This window comes from Lathamus discolor, chromosome 3 (assembly GCF_037157495.1).
Source record: "Lathamus discolor isolate bLatDis1 chromosome 3, bLatDis1.hap1, whole genome shotgun sequence".
Classification (NCBI taxonomy): Eukaryota; Metazoa; Chordata; class Aves; order Psittaciformes; family Psittacidae; genus Lathamus; species Lathamus discolor.
Window position 1 is genome coordinate 54,795,847 of NC_088886.1, and position 22,281 is coordinate 54,818,127.

The following is a 22,281-nucleotide window of genomic DNA, read 5'->3' on the forward strand; positions in this document are numbered from 1 at the left end:
TAATAATTTTGCATAACAACTCTTCCCTGACTGAAAGCATCGATATTAATCCTGTAGAATTTATCCATCTAAAGAGGATGCAAATAAAGAGCTGCTAGATTTGCTAACAATGTTTAAACTAAACAAGAAATAGGTACCATTTTCTCTTGTATAGGTTTGAAAACAATTATCTCTAAAATAAACTCACTGAAAATTGTTTTGTGTACTAATTAATTACATTATCTTCTTCCATCAGAATACATATTCTCAATGTCTTCTTGAGCTGCTGTCCACCAACAGCCAAAGCAGTGATGAAAAGACTGATTTTGCATAACTAGCTATTGAAACAAGTTGTATGTTTCCAAGAAACAGTCCAGCAGGCAGAGTTAATTCTGAGAAAATTCAATAAGGAAAAGGAATCCCATTCCTGATTAGAACTTCTAACAAGAAATACAGATCAATGGAAAGCATGGTCAAACCTATTTTATGCCAAACAGCATAATTAAATTCATACATATAGCACATATTAACTGCATTGAAAGCAAGACCTTTTCTCTCTCCTTCATTTTTAAATAGTCCACAATGCACAATGTAGTTCTAATGGTTGTGGGGTTTACCCCCTCCCTATGGGGAAGCCAAAATGCAGATGACATGATGCCAAAACAATAATTTTTAACCTCTACTGTAGCAGAGCATAGCAGCACCATAAACCGTTAATGCTGAAACTAATTCTCTGCCTAACGCTTTAATGTCTCAAGCATCCCACTTGATTTCACTATTCTGCTTCTTCCACCTGTCCTGATGTCCCTCAAACCACTGACCTTCTAGGGTGTGACATTAAAAAAACATAATCCTGTTAGAGATGAAGCATCAGTCTCAACATATTTGAAACTGGGCAAAAAAGGAACTGCTTGTACATGTGCATTAAAAATTTGGGCAGTGTTGCAAGCTAGTGTTTTATCAGGTAAACAGAGAATACCAGGCATGCTCACGCAGCAGACTATCTCCTAGCAAGAATTATTTGTTTCAAAAGACATATCCCACAAAGTTTCCGTCTCCGTCTTTGAGAATGTAATCTCAAAAGCTACTTTGAAGAGTTTTCACAATGGCACTACAGAGGAAACTGCAATTCAGTCATTTAATGCAACTGGAAATTTTTGTGGTCATAAATCTGCTATTCAAACACCTTAAAGAGCTTTAAGGTAGGCAGGTCATATCACCAGCTTGTCTTTTTGTCCCTTTTCACAGAACGACTGAGCAGTTTGGCTATAGGAAAATGGAATTCTCCTGAGCTTCTCTAATGAATTACAAAAAGTTAAATATTCTCCAAATGTTTCCATCCCAGTTTAGTTGAATACAGTTGCCCTGCACCTATACAGCACATGCCATTCAGCTTCTGGGATGATAAAAACAATAAAAGGTAGACAGGGAAAAAAAGTTTTAAATCAATATAAAAGCACAGAATGATATTATACTGAGTTTCTGAAGATGATGCTTTAAAGGTCAAATTCCAAAAGCAAAAGCGACAGCAATTAGCAAATGGTTTTACCTAGGCTTAACAAGCACAGTTCAGAGAATACTCTTAAAGGACTATGTTTGACTTTTGTAAGAAAACTAAGGATTTCCTGACGATGAGTAAAGAACAGTGCAATTGGAGACCTCAAGAACCAGAGCTGGGGGGCAGGGGTAAAGAACACACTTTTATTTACCAAAAAAAAAGAAAATAAAAAATAAAGAGAGGATTTGGAGGAAAAGTAAAATAAGAATGATCATTTCCTTGCTTTATTTAGATTCCTTTTGCTTTCTTTCATGTTTTGATGAGAAACTTGATTGCATCTGTCTATTCCCATTACTTCACTTCCAGCTTACAAAAATATAAAGTGTTTTGCTTTGTTTTTGAGATGGGGGTGGTTTGGGGGGTATTTGGCAGTTTTGTTGTTGTTTAGTTGTTTTGGTTTTTCAACAACCATATACTTGTTGGAATAAATAGAACTTCATCAAGAGGAAAGCAACACAAAGGATTATTACAAGGAACTTCCAGGTAACACACAATGAAGTTCTGGGCCACTTCTGCCTGTGCTTTCTTGGGAGTCATTTTTAATGCGGTCTAGCAGAAAGAAGAGACAGAGGAAAGAGCAGGTCAGGTAGCTGCAATAGGAAATTATAGAAGCGCAAGCAAGAATTCTCGTTGTGAGCACAACAAAAACAAAGCAGAACTGGCAAGGGAACACAGGGTCAAAAGATAGACCAGTGAAGACGGACCTCAACATCTCTGCATTTCAAAGTAAAGATCAGAGACTCATATATACAGAAATTAAGTTTCTACATGGCAATTCCTATTTAAAACGCGATATAATTCTAGTAGGAATGCAGTGACCCGGGAGTTTTGTCTAGCTCTGTGTACTCACGAATTCAAGCTGCCCACCTCTTTAGACCACTGTAAGTTTTCTGCTATTTTTTCTTGTTTTCTATGCAGAAACAAAATAGAACTTTTCACCACATCTTGATTCATTCATCCAGTCTGATCACAAATTTGCCTACACTTCAAGAGCAGCAGCTGTCTCTTAGCTGTAAGAATAGAACAAATATTTAAAAAATCCAAATTATTTGTCATCTACCAACTGAACATACAGAAACTAAGAAGTACTTGGCCAATGATGAGACTTAAAAAATAGTTAATTAAAAATATACCTGGATGATTTTCCATTTTTGATGTACAGTTGCTTATGTTACGTTTTTCTCTTCCAGAATCCACCAAAAAATACATTTAAAAATAAATAAATAAATCAGTCTGTCTTTCTCTGTTAGTAATCTTAGTATATGGCAAATAACTTGATTAAATCAACTGCACAAAAGACTAAGACATAGTACAAAACCTAATGCACAAAATAATTGTGCTAACAGAAGTACCTACTAGTATCAGAAGGGCAGACTAGTAGAGTTACACTATGGTCTTCCCTAAACTAACTAAATAAAAAAACCACCAGAAACACACCGAAGAATCAAGATGGAAACATCTTCTCAAACACAATCTTCTTTCACACATAATAAAAATAGAGACATCAACGTACAAGAAATTGAAAGCCTTGTAAGAAAAGCGCAAGTCAAAATTCTTGTATTTTCCTTTTTTAGTATATTCTTTCGTGCTAATAATCTATTAATGGGACTGTTAATAAGACTCCTGATTGAATGCAGATTCCTCAGAAAGCTCTGAACAAAGTCACTTATTTATACATATTTTTATCCAACTGCTTTTGCAGGGATTCATTTTATTTTTCCCTTCGAAGTAGTCCACCTACAGCCACTCAGTCCCACCTAACATTTTCGCTCGTGCAAAAAAGAGCATCCAGTGTCTGAAGATAAAGATCACCTACTGAAATCAGGTCTACTCACTGAGCCACCAAAAGACTTCCAATACGGCATCATTTTCATTGTCTCTGCTGTCGCCCATGAGTGGGGCTTCTTAAAACACACAGCCGTGTGTTTAAATTCAACAGTATTTATTTACATGCATCTCTCTCCAGTAAACCCCCTTGGGAAAACTGATATAGCATAAAGAGATGAAACTCATGCTTGAACCATTAACTCTACTTCCAAATAAAAAGCAACAGCATGACACAGTAAATACAGAGGCTACCATCATTACTTTTTTTCTCTTTTTTCTGCAAATACAGCAGACAAATTCAAAGTCTTCTCTCTTCACTCTCACCAAGTTATTAATGTAGCACAAACACTGACAGTGCAAGTTTTCCCAAAACAACCGTGTGGAAAACTAACCTCCAAGTATTGTTTGCAGGGCATTTCTAACAAGAAAAGCCCACAGAACTATTACTTAATAAAGTCTTTCCATTCTCCCTGCTCTTTAAGGGTTTATGGAATGAAACAATTCTAGCACCAGTGGGCAAAATGGAGATGAAATACCCCAAGCATTTCTGCCTTAGTTAGAGATATTTGAACAGTCTGTGTAATAGGTAAATGAAGTTTAACTATTACACACTACTACATCAAGTTAACGTTTCATAGCTGACTGACATCACTACTCTCCCTGCAAAACCAGTCAGTTTACACAATAGTTTCAAGCATGATGCCTGTGAAGGGGACTGCCCACGAGACAAAACAGTGTTGATAAACTAATTATTTTAACAGACAATCTGCCCACTTACTCTCACTGTTCAGTGGTAGAGACAGCCAATTGCTGATTCACAGAAAAAATAAGGTGGCTGCCTGTCACTTACCCAGCCTGACTACCCCACTGGTTATACACTGCAGGACCAGTCAGCTTCCTTTCCACCAGCACATGTACCTAACTTGCACATGGCAAATCACTGCCGCTGCTCTCGTTCTGGTTAGCTGTGGTTGAAAGCAGAGGTGACAGTCCAGCACCAGCCAGACCCCTCAGTAACACATACGCATGGGCAGCTAAAGCTTACCAGAACTAGCTCTCCTAGCTTGGCAGGGCTCTAGGCCTTGGCTTTTTTTTTCTTTAGGACTTCACAGCTCCATCTGCAGCGGGGCCATTCCCCCTTTGAACATGCAGCCCCCCCTTTTTACCTGCTACACAGCATATACACAAAGCTGAATCAGGAGGCACTAGTTTTTAGTTACAGGGGGTAAAAAAGTTAAAGATTCTTAGCAGCTTTAATACAGGCTAGTGGCAAAATTTAGCCTGACTGATCCAAAGCCCCTGGTTTCTCCTTTAGGAAAAGGCACATAAAAATAATTCAGCTTTGATCTGTAATTAGCACATACTGTGTTACAGTATCCTATTATACCCCATGCTTCTTGAAGCTACACACTATCTTTTGAAAGTCTTTTCAAAAATGAGGACACAAAAAAGCTAAAAGTAAAGGTGATACAGAATGTGAAAAAAACATTGAGAAAAAAATATTTTGACGCTTTTAACATTTATCAATGATGTAGCTTCAGCAAGGTGCCAAGCTGTTCTCTGTTATAAAACATAACCATATGCTAAACAAAAAGACTATGAGTCAGGAGGCTTGGTACTGGGGTGGGGGGTAGTGGGCTTTTTTGTTCTTTAAATAAAATCTAGCAGTCATGGGAAAAAGAAAAGAGTGGAAGTGAGACACAGATATAGCTGAAAGCTGAAAGAACCATATTCCACATTTTAAAACTGGCACTTACAGATATACATAAATCAGTATCATGAAAAGAAAATGCAAAAACATGCAAAAAAAAACACCCTACTTTAAAAATACTTTCTCCACAAACCTGATGTCAAGTGTTTGGGCATAAATACACATATAAGAAAAATCTCAGAACTAAAGCCACCGTAAGTTCTCCCCCTTGAGAGTGTGTGCCCATGCACACAGTTTTCAGTTCAGTATTCTTTATGTCAAAGGACCCTTTTCTCATTCATTCATGACACGCAGCTAATGAGCAGCTTGAAAATGTCTCTAGGCTTTATTTATGGTACACTATTCAAAACTTGTTATTAAATATAATTTCAGGGAGGGGTCTGGCTTCCTGGTACATATAATTGGAATTATCAAATTAATAAAATAAACTTGGTAAAGTTTATCTTCACAAACAGCCTTAGAAACAATGAGGCAGTATTATCCCCATTTTACAGATTAGAATGGGGGCAAAGAATTAAGATCAAAAGCATTAATTAATTCTAGCACTAATTTAAGCACCTCCTTTTCAACGTACTTATGCTGCTTTATGAAACAGTTCATCTTCAAAGCACAGTTTCCCCTCAGAAAAGATGAAGCTGTGAACATTCAATACTTCCACAAATCAAACCCTAGAGTTTTACCCCGGATATCAGAAATACAGAATAAGCAATTAAAATTCCCACCAAAAAACAGTGGCTGACGTGGTTTATACAGTATCTCTTCAGAAAAGTACCAGAGACAACAAGAAAGAAGGGTCTTCAGGAGAGGATTCAACTGTATTAACCATGAAACCTTTACCTTTCTTGAACTCCCCACCTTGAAAGCAACCACTGCAGCAAAGAAGGCATCACAGATGGAACAAATGGTAATGCCTGTACTGCATCGTGATTTCTACCCAGAGTAGTTGCACCCTTAACACCAAATAGAGCGGTGGCTCTTCAAAGAAGACATAAACCTTTAATTTGCTGAGTTCAAGATACTCAGCTGTAGTAATTTCTAGCGCTCGAATGCTTGGTTTTGCAGATTCAGTGTTTCTTCCTTAGGTTATAAGCAATTCCCTAGATTCAAAAAAACATAAAAATAACTACAGGAATTCAAGCTATTTTATTGCTATGCACAGCTTACCAAACCTAGCACTTTTACAGCCACAGCTAGTATTGCAACTAACCAAGTAACTTGCACAACAGAGTACCCATCCTTCAGCAGGCAACGGATGGGTACTGACAGTGGATTTCATTCACATTTGCCAACAGCAGCAGAACAGCAACTCTTGAACCTTGAGTCCCATTCCATACTCAATGTGGCAGCACACTACTGGACAGGTTCTTCATTGTGTGTAGGAAGAAATTATTTACTGTGAGAGCAGTGAGACACTGGAGCTGTTTGCCTAGAGAAGTTGTAGCTGCCTCAGCCCTGGAACTGTTCCAGGCCAAGCTGGATGGGGCTTTGAGCAACCTGGTCTAGTGGAAGGTGTCCCTGCCTACGACAGGGAGGTTGGAAGTGGATGATCTTTAAGGTCCCTTCCAGCCCTAACCATTCTATGATTTCCTCTGTATTTGATCTGTAATTCCTACACAACCTGCCATTTTATCTGCCCCCATCCCAGACCTGTTCCTTTCCTATCTCTGTCACTTAATCCCATTTTCTTTTATACAATCGCATCCTGTTCCTAGCCAGTCTGAGTTATCCCATCCAGGCTCCCTCCCTGTTGGCAGACGGTTTGTCTGTCTCTAATATCGTTGCCCAATCTGTCTTGTTCTCTGGCAACACACCAGCTTTTCTCTAATCTCACTGTGCTCAAGTCCAGTACTGGGACTCATATTCCATAGTTTCCCAATCCATTACTTTTATACGCATTCTTTTATGACACAAGGCAGTAAAGACCAAGGAGTAAGATTTCCCAGTCTACCTTCTCTCAAAAACTGCTAACCAGCAGTCCACTTGTCTTCCCTATTCCCAATCAGATGTTTCTCTCCCCCCCTTAAGGATCACTTAGCTGCCTGTCCCAGCCTATTCTTCTGGCTGCCTAGCGTTTTGTCTTCTATACATTCATCTCAGATTACTCCCTTCCCTGTGTTGCTAGAAAGAATAAATACCCCCTGAGAGACAGGAAAGCTTCAGCCCACCCAAAGCATACAGAAAAAGCTATTTCGAGCAAAGCCAGTTGAATCACCTGTACTATAGGTCAAAGCACTCACAGTCACTCTCATACTCAGGTAGTATGCAATGCTGTCAGCACTAGGAGATGCAAGAGGTTCACGCAGCTCTACACATACAGAAATTCTCTACTTTGGCCGCTATGCTCCAGCAATTTCTCTTTAAGCACCTATGAACTCTTGTGTTGGTAGAATTCAATTTTAGGCGAGTTTCCACAGCCACTATTGTAAGAAAAATCCCCTTTCCAAGTTTTAAGCCTGTTTCAAGGCACAAGTGGCTTTCAATATTTCAGATACAATGGTTGTTATATTTTAAAATAAATAAATAGAATGAAAAACAAACATACATCTTAAAACAACAACATATTTTTCCTTAGCAGCCTACTAAATCATACAACATTTTTGGAAACACACCCTCAAGCAGACAGCTGGCATGCAGCATTTCAGTGTGAAATTGCTGTATTTCCTATGACTTATAAAGTTGCAAATCAGTGTTTTGTAAGATAAAGAAACAGTTTGAAAAAACAAGTTTCCATTCTCAGCAACATGGCCAGCTTCACTGCACTGAGAATGGTGAATCATGGGCCATTAGCATCCAGCAATCCAGTGCAGCTAGTTTGCAGGCAGAAAAAGTAACTCGCTTCTGTAGCAATAGGTGCACCCTCCAGCTCTGTCATGCTGTAAGAACAGTGCAGCAAGCAGCACTGCTAAGGAACACAAAAGCAACTCATGCTGGAGTTTCTGACCTGCACTTTATCACCACCTGAGTTCAGAATGATGTGAATAACCCTCCATCCAGTGCTGTCCAGCCTCACAGACACCACTGAACACTTAAGATAGGGCAGACTGTAATAATTACCCAGTGCCCCTATGCTCCTTCCAAATCCACGTCCATTGCAACATGTCTATAAATCCCCAAAGGCTGCCATCTCACCCAGTAAGCCACCTCGCACAGTAACAGTGGCTGTTACTGTTCAGTATGCAGTCACATGGATCCTGCAACAGAGTTATGGTTGCTTCACGCAGGCGGGAACAGCACCCTGAGCTGGCAAAGCTGCCAATGGCTGAAGCTAAAATTGCTTCCACGCTTAAAAAAGGGCAGGCTGTTCCATAGTACAGCAAAGGCAAGTTAAGTTAAACCTGGAGTACTGCAGGCAAGTTCCAAAACAGAAACCACTGCTAATGTATTTTAGCATGGGGAGAAGAAGAAGGGTCTGCATCCCAGACCGTGTGGAGAGGAGAAATTGTCTGACGCAATTTCACATAGTGAAGCCCAAAACATCCACCACTGGCGAAACATGAGAACGCTAATCAATGAGATTTCAACAAGTCTAAACAGAGCTCCAGCTACTGCACCAAGCAATTTAGATATGCGCCAGTTGCTTAGAAAGAAGTTACTATCCCTGTATTTTAACTGTACTATAAAAACCAAGTATGTTTAAGGACACAGAATTCACTGTTCCCAACTACAGAAACCCGAGATACCAATATGAACTTCATATTGATGAGACATTTTAAAGTATTTGTCTTATTTTACAGAGCTATTTATAGGTTTGTTTGGGTTGTCGTTTTGTTGGGGTTTTTTTTAATATGCACAACGAGCATTCTCTGAAGAGCAGGTGAAGTGGCTAGGTGACATTTTGTAGAATTCGCAGTATTTGCCATTTATGTTGAGAGCGCTGTAAAGATATTTTTGATTTCACAGGAAAGCTTCCATGCTTGTTCCCAAAACATTATTATTTTTAAGATCTGTATGCTATATTCATTTTAAAATGTGCAGAGTTTTGTGTGCTAAGATTATTTGCCAGAAAAATATATCTGCAGAAATTCAGTAGATCTAGAAGTTCATTGCTGATTAAGACAAAAAAACCCAGCACATTTTCGTGTCGGTAACACCCCTGCTTATAAGCCTAATAACTTTATATTTAATCTTAAATAATAGGCTAATTATCCTGCAGAAGAGTTCTAATTCTCTTGTATCAACATCTTCAGCACAGGCTTCACTAACCATCTCTTTACTGAATCATCTGCTTACTACAGAACAATTTTTGCTTTATGGTGGTGAACCATAATAGGAGAAAGGATCAAGCCTCTAAACCTGCCTTTCAATGCATTTTTGTATTGCAAATGGAGGTAGTATTACAAGGTAACAACAGGACTTCTCATGAACAACCCTCAACCTTAGTAGCCACATACTATCACCATGTTCCACAGCAGAGACCACAGACTCCAGCAAACAGACCATGAGCAACAGGGAACTAGCACAATAGTTACTAATCATTTACTCGTAAAACCTTTGATGCAATAGGATTCAGCAGCCACAGATACAGAAAATCAAAAATTTTTTCTTCTTCCGCCATCCCTACGCATCATTTACACAGTACTAAGGTACATATTCTAGTGCAAAATCAACTGCAATTCAAATGCAAGTATTTCCCCCTCACTGATCACGTTTCCTGTTCAGTATTACTGACATGTCATGCCCAAGAATTCTACCAGACCATTAAAAGCTGTGAGATAAGGAATCCTCAATTTGGGATCCCCTCACTTCTGCAAATGGAGGCTGCACTGAATTATCTCCCTGTGACAGAGACAATGAAAAAAAAACATTAAAGTGAAATGAATTCAAACTGTGTATGTACATAGAACAGAACACATGAGATAGAATGAAATCAGAGCTTTGTAAATGCCAATGCGCAGCTGCTTTTTCTTTTTTTTTTTTTTAATCAACAGATTCTATGATTTCTGTTAGAATCCATATGAATGCACCAAGTGATTTTCCTCAGCTGTCTACTCAATAGGGACAAAAAAGAGTATTATTCACAGGTAAAAAGAGGGATGGTACAAAAGCTGGGCAGCAAGGATGTGGTTCATTAAGGTAAGAACTAAAGAATTCATTAAGGTGCACTGTGAGGCACAGCAGCTTTGTAAGTATTCTCTGATGCGCCAGTAAGGTCATAACAAATACCTAAGTAAAATAGTTGTTTTCCCTCACATTAACATTGGTTTCAGTGTCACTCAAGCTGTGGTCACCTACAAATTCAAAAGTATGCTTGACCTTTTCTACAAATCACAAACAAGCCTGGCACCCGAACACTCCTCTGGGGATACCTCAGTATCTTCCACCAAACTTAGAACAGCATTCTAGCAAGAATGCCTTAAGCCATAGCATGGTTTGTTTGTTTGTTTTAATAACACAACATAGTTACTTGTCTTCGTAGTGTGACAGGCAGCCATTCTGCTAGGAAGTTTCCACACCACCGCATATCATTTATTTTTCAGGCAATTTTTGGAATACTTCTTTACAAAATGCAATATAACTGATACGCCCCACATTTAAAATCATACCATCCAAGCAGTCTACCAAGCCATTTCCTTCACCAGCAGCATGAAGGCAGAGTGCATTGTGACACCTCATACATATTTAATAATAGCCTGATAGGCTGTCATTAACATCAAACAGCAATCTAAGTTTGCTACATTAAACATGATCCCTGTGTTAAGAGGACAATCACAAAGTGCCTCCAAGATTGAGGCTGTAAGAAATACCCACTGACTTGGACAATGAGGCCAACTGCACCGAAGAAGCCATTATTCACACATTGGATTTAAAAGGGGGAAAATAAAAAAAAGAAAGAAAAAATGAAACTGCAAAAAAAAACATGAAAGCAGAGGAAAAAGGAAAAAAAAAAAAAAAAAGCAGAGGAAAAAGAAAAAGCTTCAATGGGTCATAAGACCAGACATGCCATAAGGCAATCTGTCACACAGTACTCATATTAATAACTGTTGTGTCAAAACTGAATATTCAAAAGAAAAGACAAACCTTCCTTTATGTTTTATGAAATGTAAGCCCACAGAATTAATAATTCATGAGATGGAGAAAAATATCAGATTTGGATATAAATATTAACAGAATGCTGTCAACCTGTTAAGAACCAAATTTTTACTGTCCTGCCTTGCAGTTATCAATCTAGAAGGGAATATTCTTCAAAAGCTAAAAAACAACAACAAAAAACACAAACAAACAAAAAAAAAAAAACAAACAAAAAAACCCCACCAATCAGTATGAAAGTCATTAATTAAGAAATTAACATTCTCCATTCATGTAGGTCCTAAGCAAAACAGCATAACTCCATCCTGTGCCTGGCTGTTGCTGAATGAATGCTAATTGACTGGCATTATTTGTTCCCAGAGCTACACTGCATTGACAACAATAACGTTGGTGTGAACACAGAAAAGTACAAAGGGACATAGTAAAACCAAGACACCAAGACCCAGTGCAAAAAGAGTAGGGAAAGAGAGCAGTAGTTGTCAGATGACAAAAAAATATAACACAGCTAATTAAAAGTTAGTGTAAGTTTCAGAATACAAAGCTTATACACTGGCACTTGGATAAATTTTCACTATTAACTAGAACAGACACTTAAGAACTACAAAAGAAAGCAATTAACCTATACTGCACAACCACATTTTGTTTAAGCTCCACTGCATGTGACTTCAACCAAATATGAAATATATTTTCAGAATGTTTGTTAGTCTCAAGATAAAGAAATATTCAACTAGACCTATAAAATGATACAGTTCTTTTCATTTTAATCTTTGTTGCTGAAGTGGTTAGCAGTTGAAGTTCAAGATTTAGATGAAACTTCTACCTTATGAAGACCCCCTTCTCTGCTTTCACTATCATTAAAATAGAATATTGCAAGACAAAACGCAGTTGTGCTGAAAATCAGGAAGGCAATCAAAAAGCATTGATTTAAATGGCAGTGACGGTGCTTTTCTGTACAATTTTGGGGGGGGGGGGGGTTTGATGGGATTTCATGTTGTTTGTTCGGGGCTTTTTGGTTTCCTTTTGGGTTTTTTTTCCCTTCTCCCCAGCAATGATATAATTTTGGTCTACTTATGTCCCCATCTGCACTTACATTCTGGGCAACAATGTTAAATACTTACATAAGCATCAACACTGGGGACACATAAAAGTCAGTTTAAACACTCCACTTTTCTCCACGGTTCCTGACATTTTCACTGCATTTCACCCAGTGTTTAGCACACAGAATGACAATCCAAGGAAGCTGAACACTAAAGGCTTTAAATTTTTTCAAGTTAACACCTACCTTTATCATTCTAGAAAGATCTCCAGCATCTGCTAATTCCAACACTATGTTCAGTTCATTGTCTTCAATGAATGAGGCATAATATTTAATTACATTTGGATGATTCAGTTGCTAAGAAAGCAGAATAATGCACATTTTAGTGTAGAGCATTCCTTATCTATCTGACAAAAAGAAATATTCTCACTTAGGCAAACAACCCCCTCTTCAATCTATTCCAGTGCGACACAAAAAGTGTATGTTTATGAGAATCATTTACAGGTAAGTATTTTTGAAGAACAGGATGGCATTTTAGAGTTAACATCATGACTGAAGTTGCAATTTTAGAAGGATTTTGCTTCAATGTATCTATTCAATAGTAGCCTTAACTACCTGAAACCCAAAGCCAACTTTTAAAATCAGTACTTTCCTGTACACAGAACACAATTATTTACAACACCGGGTTTTAGCAGGAACTTCTACTTTAAGAGTTACCCATTTTTTCTATAGGATTTACTTCACAGTGTTAATTTTTAAAGCTATAAATGTTACAAAATTCCTGAAGTGGAAGGTATCAAAACCCTACAAGTGGACACCCCCAGTATATCTATGAAAAACAATGTACTAATATGATGGCCACACATTTTTAAACAAATCTTTTACCTTAAGAAGATCTATTTCTTTGATGCAGTCAGCACGGGCTTTGGCATCCATTAAATCAAATATCTATGTACAAGAGATAAGACATTTTTATTAAGTGATAAAAATATAGCAAATTGAACAATCATTATCATTATTCCGTAGCATCCATAAAGCAATCTGAGTTATGCATATCATGGGCAAGACACACCATTGCAATAGGAAATACCCCTAATGCTCTGATGTACTGATTTATGGCTAGATAAGTTCTTTAACCCCCTCACAGGAAACAAGTCCATTGTAAGCACAAGTTTCCCAATGACTAATTGCCACCTCTGCATATCTGTTCAAACACACAGCGATAACTCAGCACATTTCCTTCTTCAAGTTGTTTTTAATCCAAATCTCAGCAATCTCTCCCATCCCTGCCACACCATTATCACAAACTGATTCTTTCTAGTTACTGAGCATACCTTTTTTCCTCTGGTCTCTTGCCACAGTCTTCCTTTCCTATTCTAAATAATGCATATTTTCACTCACCTCTCTCAGGATCAAAATTGCACTGTCACCTCCAATTCTTTCTCTCCCATTTCCTTCCCTTCAGCAAGTGAAGTGACTTGGGTACTGTAATTTCTTTACTACTGTACTTTTTTCTAAGCCCTCATCTGTCACCTTGACTTTTACAGCCTTTTACAGTTGGATATCTCTGCTCTTCATTTTTTTCTGCCTTCCATCTGCTCCAAATTACTTTGCAACGTATCTCATTTTTGGCTCCTCCAGTTAACCACATTACATTCCACTAATTTCATTTTACGTTTGGAGTCATTTTCCCTGCCATTAGTCCTTGTCCACATTCTGCAAATCTATATTTAATCTACTGTCTATTTTTACTCCTTTTTTTTTTTTTCCACCTTTGGGTTCCCTTCCCACTTCACTTGCTCAGATGTACTTCTTCACATACTGCCACAAACTAATTCCCTTAGAAATGACCAAAACGTTACTGCTTCAAGGAAACCTTCTCCTGTCATTTGAAATTACTTTCTGAATAAATAAAAGAAACAAAACAAACCCTCACCAAGTCCTGTGTGGTCTGCATACTGTTACATTTCAAGATATCCATTTCCAGAGAAGAGTAAGAGACACGTACTGTGAATTTTAGTAACTGCCGTTATACATTTATCAGATTACTTTTTCCAGTTGTATCTTTTCAAATCACATTTCTTTCTACGACAGACTCAAGGAAAAGATGTATTATGTGCCGTGAAGATCATTGGTACCTGGTTCCATCAGCTCAAAATGATCAAAAGCTCAACAGCTGACAACTTCCATTTCATATCGTCCCACCAACCCCAGAAACAAAAATAAGGATTCACAGCACCAAGTACTCAATGTCTGCAAAGAGGTCACCTCTTAAACTGACTTCATAACTGCCCATGTGACCCACACCTTCTTCCACCTTCCCCATAGAAGATCGAACAAATTAGGAAGTCCACATATGATCTGCTAAACCTCATCTTTATTATCTATGCCACTATTCACAGTAAGTTTGTCATTCTCCTCCTCAGAGTCTAGGGATTTTGTGCATTGAGCACAGTCCTTACAGAACACACATGTGCTCTTGGCTAGCCACTACTTCCTTTCAGATATCCAATCTTCTGTCTTTAAAGCTGGCATAAGAAAAAACAGCCTGACTCGATACAAGATTCACTTTGTGGCAGAAAGTCAAAAACTGAAATGCCAAGCTTGTAAATATTAAGAAGAAAAGGGGGATGAGGAAAGAAAGAAAACAAAGCTACTTACCAAGAAAGAAAGGGAGTAAACCATCCCACAACTACTGGTATATTAGCACCAGGATGATGGAAGTAAACAGACTAAGCCAGAAGTGATTATTCAAGAAGAAGACTGCAGATGACATAAACACTTAAGCCTGAGAAGCACAGCAGGGTAAGTCACAAGAAAGGAATGCTAACACTGAGAAATAAAGCAGTTTCAGACGTAGCAGGAGAAAAAAGTTAGTGCTATATATGAAATTACAAGTATTAAAAGGTCAGTAACACTGATGGAAAAGACAGAAATGTTTATGAATTAAGGTTGGGAAACTTAAGTGATGGAGGTGAAGTAGACTGCATCTGTTATAGATCTCAACGCTGAACAAAAAGAGTAATAAAACACTGCTCTTTAACCTTTTTGACAACAGATTAAAGTCCTAGTGTTTGGTACTGTCATGAAGGACTGTAATGAATTTTTATCAGGAAACACTTAGGAAAGTTCTAGATATGAGAAGCAGCACATCAACTGAGGAAGCACTTGGAAAACATCAGATTGAAATTGACTTTTCCTAAGACCTTTTCCTTGACCTAAGAGACCAGGCAAATGGAAAACTGTATATCCCTCTCCCAGAAACAGTCAATGAAGGTGTGTACACGGGAGCAGGGGAAAAAGTGTCAAGTGTAGGGGCATGCCTTGAAGCTTCATACTTCTGCTAAGTTCCAGATAATAGCCAGATAAGAATATTCCTTATAAACGCTACAGACATAGACAGAGAACTCCAAACACACAGGAGAACCTAATCAAAGCTGCAGATAGAATTCTAGACTGGAAATTGCCCACAGATTATCTACTTGTAACACTTGGATAAATTACCCAGAGCAGAATTTCAAGATTCAAAACCAAAAGGCAAATCAACACACCTATAGCAGGAGTATTTCCCTACAAACCTAAACAAGCAAATTTTGCACGCAAGTTTTTGCCTAAGCTATGCTTCCGACAGGGACATAAATTGGTACCTCTCATAAAGGAATAACAACACAATAAAAATAAAACCCTAGACTCAAGACTGTGAAAGATTTAGGATTAAGGCACACAAAAGAAAGACAAAATTGTGTTTGTGTATTCTGGCTAGTATTCCCAGTACTTCTAATTTGTTATTAAACAGCCCAAAGTAGACTACACCAAGCAGCTGCTCTCATAAAAGGACAGACTTAAATTTTATAAACATCACTCCCTATACTTTTGCTACACTTCATACAGCATAGTGGCAAAGTTACTCACTTCAGCTGAACCTGTGACATTTGAAATGTTACCTGACTAAAATAAAGCAAGACAGAAAAAGTGAGTTTTATTTAATCATTACAATCTGAACATTTACTGTATATCATTCTTGAGGCTCTCCATTAAATTTTGGCCCAGATCTAACCTCAAAAGACTACAAACAGCATTTCCCGGAAGTCCAGAGTTTCAGTTTCACAGACATCAACCTCCTCCAGCAATCAGGTTGCTGAGAACCACAAACAACAACCCCAAAACACCCCAAACAAAACCAAACAAAACCAACTGCACCACAAAACCCACCAAAAATCATGCAGTCATAGGCTCTGAAGAGCTGCTGCCCTGCCACACCAGATTCAAACAGCTTGCAGAGATTTTCTTTCTGAATAGATTATCCTTCCACTTTGCCAAACAGCTGCAGTTCAGATCAGAGGCCCCTGGTGTAATAAGCCGTGTCAGCTCACACAAGGAAGCTACCGTAAGCGCAACGAGAAAACCTCCGTGCTTCATCACCAGAAGATGGCTCAACACTGAAGAACGTCTCACACTGAAAAATAGAAGCCGCAGTGAAAGATTTTAAGAACATCCTTTCAAGTGCGTGTCAAAATTACACATGGCACCTGGCAGCGCTCAGCTTGTTTTGCAGGAGCTGCCGGGGACCAGACGGTGGTGCAGGAGAAGCTGTCCTTTGCTTGTGGTATCCTGTCGGCTGGCTATTGATGTAACAATATGAAGCTTGTCAGTACTTCCAGTACAACTGTAACAGCTTATAGCATTGCAAGCAGACTAATTCCATCTTCAGCTACTATTACTCAGCAAGCCAAGCTGAAAGGTCAGCTTATGCTCCCCCCTCCCTAGCATGAGTGCTGCACACAGATTTACCCATCTCCCACTCTGTAAAGACAGTACTGCCATTGTTGTTAGCAGGCCTCAGACCTCAGCCTGCCACAGAAACCAACTGCCTAAGGACTGGCAACCTTTTGTTTGGTCTTTTCTTGGCCTGCACTTATTTTCTGCGTTTGTTTTTAACTGTAGCAGCATATGTCTTGCAGCTGAGTGACTTAACTGCAACAAAGACATTACACTCAAATGATTTCTGCCTAACTTGCTCTTAGACTCAGCTCAGCTTTGTGCAGCTCCAGTCTTAAGGAAACTACAGCAGATATAATAAAGGTCTAACAAAACCAGTTATTAACATCTGTAAGTTTTTGGATCAGCACAAAGCATCAGCAACTGCCTGCTTGAAAGCACCCAGCATAATCCAATGTAGAGCCACCACCAGCATCCTCCTGCCAGCAGAGCTCAGGAGATGGTGTTCCATACATCGATTATTGGAAATTACTAGTTATTAGACTACAAGTGTTAGCATCACTGTAAATGGCTATCAATAAATACTGCTGCATTTTGATTAGACTGCTAGGGCATTAATTAGACTGACAATAAATACTAATTCTTAACTCCACATGAGGTCAGGATCACAGAATAATTCAGGTTGGAGGTACATTTCTCTAGTCAGCACAAACTACACAGTGTAATACACTGATTTAAAATTGTAATTATTTCCCCCCAACTTCTGTTTTCAAGGACTACCATAAACATTTCTACAAATGAATTATGCTTGCTGCGGAAAATCTGATAATAAGCAACAAATATAGCAAATATGTTTATGATGTGCCTTTTTTCATGAAGAGTGCAATCAAATAAAATCTCGTGGTAAGCACTATACTTTAGTTAGCAATTACTGTGAAATTCCTGAAAACAATTAGGAAAATACAGCTGAAGAGACCTGAGAGCGTTTTTAAAGCCCTTAGCCATGTTTTTTTCCACTTAGCAAGAACACTAAGTGAAAGAAAAAGTCCATTTTCAGCTCTCAGTTTTTCATCTCCTACCGCAATCAATATCATATGAAGGCAAAGAAGGACAAGTATATATAGATACTTATTGCAAAATATTCTCCTACGTGCTACGCAACTAAGGAATCTCTCTAGCAACTTTGCATTGAATCACTTCCCCAGTACATTCACGTGAGCATAGGTTATAACTTTATTCTTTCAACATTCTAGAAATGTCAGATATAAGTACTGTCAAGAGATACTGGTATTTTTAGAATAGTTTCTAAGCTACTGTAAAATGCAGAGCAGGAACTGTCCCCTGTGCAGCCATGTAAACTAAACAAAGAGATTGCAATACATGAAATTAACTTCCTGAGTAAAGTTCTTACATACATGCTCACACACACAACCAGAGCTTGAGGAAAACTATCTGCAGAGCAAGAAGGTTTATATTTAACCATCAGATGGAAAACAGCAGGCCTTAGCTTCTAACTGTAGGCTGTATCTGATTAATTACCAGCTACGAACTTAACTCATCATCTGAAGTAACATGCCCAGTTGGGAATCTGCTTAATTCCTCTTGCTCCAAAGTCCATCACTTTTCCAAGTTTTCCTTTTCAGTATTGAAAAGGATAAAAAAACCTTTCTAACCTCACCATTTCAATGTGAATTTTTTGTATTTCTGTTTGAAATCCTGTATAAAATAAAAATACCAAAAAGTATCTCCAAAACAAAACACAAGCATGGCTGCTGTAACATAAACCTGCAGACAAGTAAGCAAGATAAAGACTTGACTGCACATAAATATTAAAAAATACCATACTGAACGGCAACAAGGAACATTAGAGTATTTTGCCACCACAGCATTACTGTGCTGAGACAATTGTGCTTCATAAAATGTGAAATTACAAGTGCTTTCCTAAGATTAATTATCTCTAATTCAGGCCTGAAGTAGCAATCCATTGACAATGCACAATGAATAATGAATGTAAGTGCTAGATAAAAGGATTCCTTGTCTGAATCTCTAACAGGGGCCTACAATTCCAGAATGAAAGGGAAAGAAAGGTGGAACAATGTAAGGCAGAAATGTAATGAATTTGCAATTCTTTGCAATACACAGTTTCACATACTTTAAATTTGAGAAGTTCACTTAAAAAAATAGTCCACAAAATGAACTCATACAGCCTTACAGCCCCGACTTCAGATATTTACAACTTTTCTGCTCTTTAACAATGTTTTGTGAGTGTTTACTCCAGGATCCAGCAGCTGCTTACCTCACCCTTGGAAGTGACCATGAGAGCACTCATGGCTCAGGACGTGACCCCATACCTCAGGGTCTTATTTGATAGTTCTGTTGCAAGGGTTACCTAGGGTCGCAGTAGTAAAGCCGCATTGCTTCTTCCTCAGGCATGATCTTTCAGTATAGTTTGGACCTTAGTCTTAACACATTATGAAACTTAGCAAGAAGCAATTTAAACGTATACTGCTGTATTCAGAGATTATCTGTGGTTGATCTATTCTGATGTTTCTTTGACTCAAGTGCGGTTTAGAATTAGTGAAAGTGTAGTAATGAAGATTTGGTTTTTAATTCTCATTCCATTTAGGTAATATTTCAACAGCATCTCAGAAAACATGGAAAAATAAAGAACCTAATTATCATAAATACCACTTCCCTAACTACAATAATACATCATATGTCATCCCCAGTTTTATCTCAGGAAAGTGCTAAATGAAGTCAATGAACTGCCTATTTACAATTTCAAATCCTAATATATTTACAACAGAAACCAAAAGTATTTAAAACCATTAAATATAGTGTTTAACTCTGCTATATTAGTTTACATGAACACAGCTTACCTCTGGCATTATATCTCCAATACTAATATTTATGCCAGTAATTTAAGATTTTAAAAAAATGTGGAGTCTCCTACACTGGAGATATTCAAGGCCCGCCTGGACAAGTTCCTGTGTTACGATGTACTGCAGGTTACCCTGCTCTTGCAGGGGGGTTGGACTAGATGATCTTTTTAGGTCCCTTCCAACCCTTGGGATTCTGTGATTCTGTGATTCTGTGATACAAGAAAGCAAGCTGCACATGGAAGGATGAAGCACGAAGGGTAAGATGACAAGACCCAATATACTATTTTGTTTATTCTGCTTACTAGAAAGGGACTGCAAATTAAATAGTTTTCACACTGCTACATATCCTATTGGAAACCAAATCAAGAATTCTACTACTTCATGTCATCTTGACTCAGCAACAACTACAAACCCATGAAGAGCAGTTTCTGTCACCATCTGCTTGTCCTTTCTACAACAGCATCTTACTGCCACTTGCTTCTGCTCACATTTACTTGCACAAACATACATTTTGTACGCATTAATATAACATTTATCAATATTGTACATATTTCAGCCAAATAAAATTTTAATAGCAGAAAATAAACGTTCTTGTTGGAAAGCTTCATAAGAACTCAAAACTGGCAGTCCTTTCAGAACAAGTAATGGCCTGAGATCCAGTAACTCTTAAAAAGAGGGCAACTGAAGAATTTCAAGTCACAGCAGCCTTTGAAGGTAGAGACAAACATGTGGAACCACTGACCGAACAGGCATAAAGAGAACAGCTATACACCCAACCCAGCCAAGAAAATGAAACAGGGAGGGGTGGAATGGACACAACTTGCAAGATCAGAGAAGAAAAGCATGTAGAGATGAGAAAGGTCAGAAAATGGGAAAGTGGAACAAAGTCCAGATCTCAGTGATGTATCTGTGCATGGGTCTAAAACAGAGAATACAGCCTCTCCCTCATGACAGAAAGAAGCATTCCTCCTATTTTGTCCATGCTGAGCTTCCACTAATGAGGCATCAGGAAAGGCAATATTTTAATTTGAAATAAAGAAAATATGACTGAAATTAACAGCAAGAAACACAATCATAGAACAGGCCCACACAAACTCCTCCAAAACGCAATTGCTTGTCACCAAAAGACATCTATGAAAACAAATTTTATAGTGAAATTAACCATGGTGACTGTATTTTACAAAAACATTTCTAGGGAATCTTAGGGAAGTCACAAAAGCACAATAACAATTTAAGACAGTCTTCTGTCCAAATGGAACAGTTTTAGATGCTGACTATGCAAGCTAAAACTGCTGTGCCAAACACTCAGCAGTGCCACAAGACTTCTGAACACCAGGTAATACTTCATCATACACTTAGGAAGTTCTTCCCTTACAACTCATCCAAATCTTACTTGCCATTCAGATAATAGTCTCCTACACACATCCAGCCTTCATAGGAAACGTGGTTTTACAGATCACAGAACAGCTGCTCCTGACATGCACTAGGCAGTAACATCCAATGGAAGACCAGCAGCATGTTGGATACCTTCAGACACGGGAGAGCCACAACTCTCTATTTCCTACCAACCACCAAGTATATTCTTAGAAGTTTATTAAACACAAATTAAACAAGAAAGCTTTTCTGCTGTAGAACCTATCACCCGCATATGGACAGCACAATGTCGTCATCGCGAGTTGAAAAAAAATTGTTTGTCAAATTGGGAAAGCTGATGCAATAACACAGCTATACATAAAGACTTTTGAAATACTGTTAAAAGTACATATACTACAATGCCTCAGTATTCTTAATGCAAGCACAGTTATAAAAATTTCACAGTTAACAGTGAAAGGCTGGACTTTATGACTTCTTCAAGTACCCAGGCATTCCACATCCACCTTAATTGACATGCATTTCAAGTCACATTTGACCTTTCTGGTTTCTCACACACTGAAAATGAAGGAAGAATTAGCCTAATGTTTTAAGACTGTTGATCAAAGTTCTTAGAATACATTTCAGCTTTTGAAGTAGTATATATCTGGCAGTTTTCCCAGAAGGGGGAACCAAGTCTCTCTTTTTTATGACTGCTAGGACTAGCCCTGCCTCCTGGTGCTGCGCAGCACAGGAAAGCACACAAATGGAACAGCAAGTCAAGATACGACAGGGAAATTTACTGTGCATATATTAGCACAGCAAAAATAAAATTATTGAAATCTAGGAACACTAGAACAGAATCTATGGAATCTGACACACGCTGTTTTGCAATACATGAAGGTAACAAGAAAACCTCTTCAGAATTGATGCCAGTAGCCCTTTAAACTAATATGCTAAACATATTTCAAGAGATCAGAACTGAAATGACAATTTCAGTTTCAAAACTAAACATATTGCCAGGTTAATTTCCTAAGTAAAACGAGTAGAGAATTTTTAGAGGGTAACGGTGTTGTAACAAAAATCTCTGAACAGCTCCAAACTGTAAATGAGAACAGAAATAACACCAGATAGAGCCTTAGTTGAAGTTGGTTTTGCCTGTGTGACAATGAAAAAGCAAAGGTTTTTCATT

General features: G+C 38.2%; 1 protein-coding gene across 4 annotated transcripts in view; it reads right to left on the minus strand.

Annotated features, from left to right (window-relative positions):
* NEK7 (NIMA related kinase 7) overlaps positions 1–22,281 on the minus strand; it is a 75,064-nt gene that overhangs the window by 31,977 nt on the left and 20,806 nt on the right. For all 4 annotated transcript variants that reach the window (XR_010611652.1, XM_065675299.1, XM_065675301.1 and 1 more), the window contains 2 exons: positions 13,024–13,086; positions 12,385–12,495 (listed from right to left, as the gene is read on the minus strand). Coding sequence is in view for 3 of the 4 variants with exons in the window: in XM_065675299.1 (XP_065531371.1) it covers positions 12,385–12,495; positions 13,024–13,086 (174 nt within the window). In the remaining variant the exon portion in view is untranslated. The remainder of the gene's footprint in view (positions 1–12,384; positions 12,496–13,023; positions 13,087–22,281) is intronic.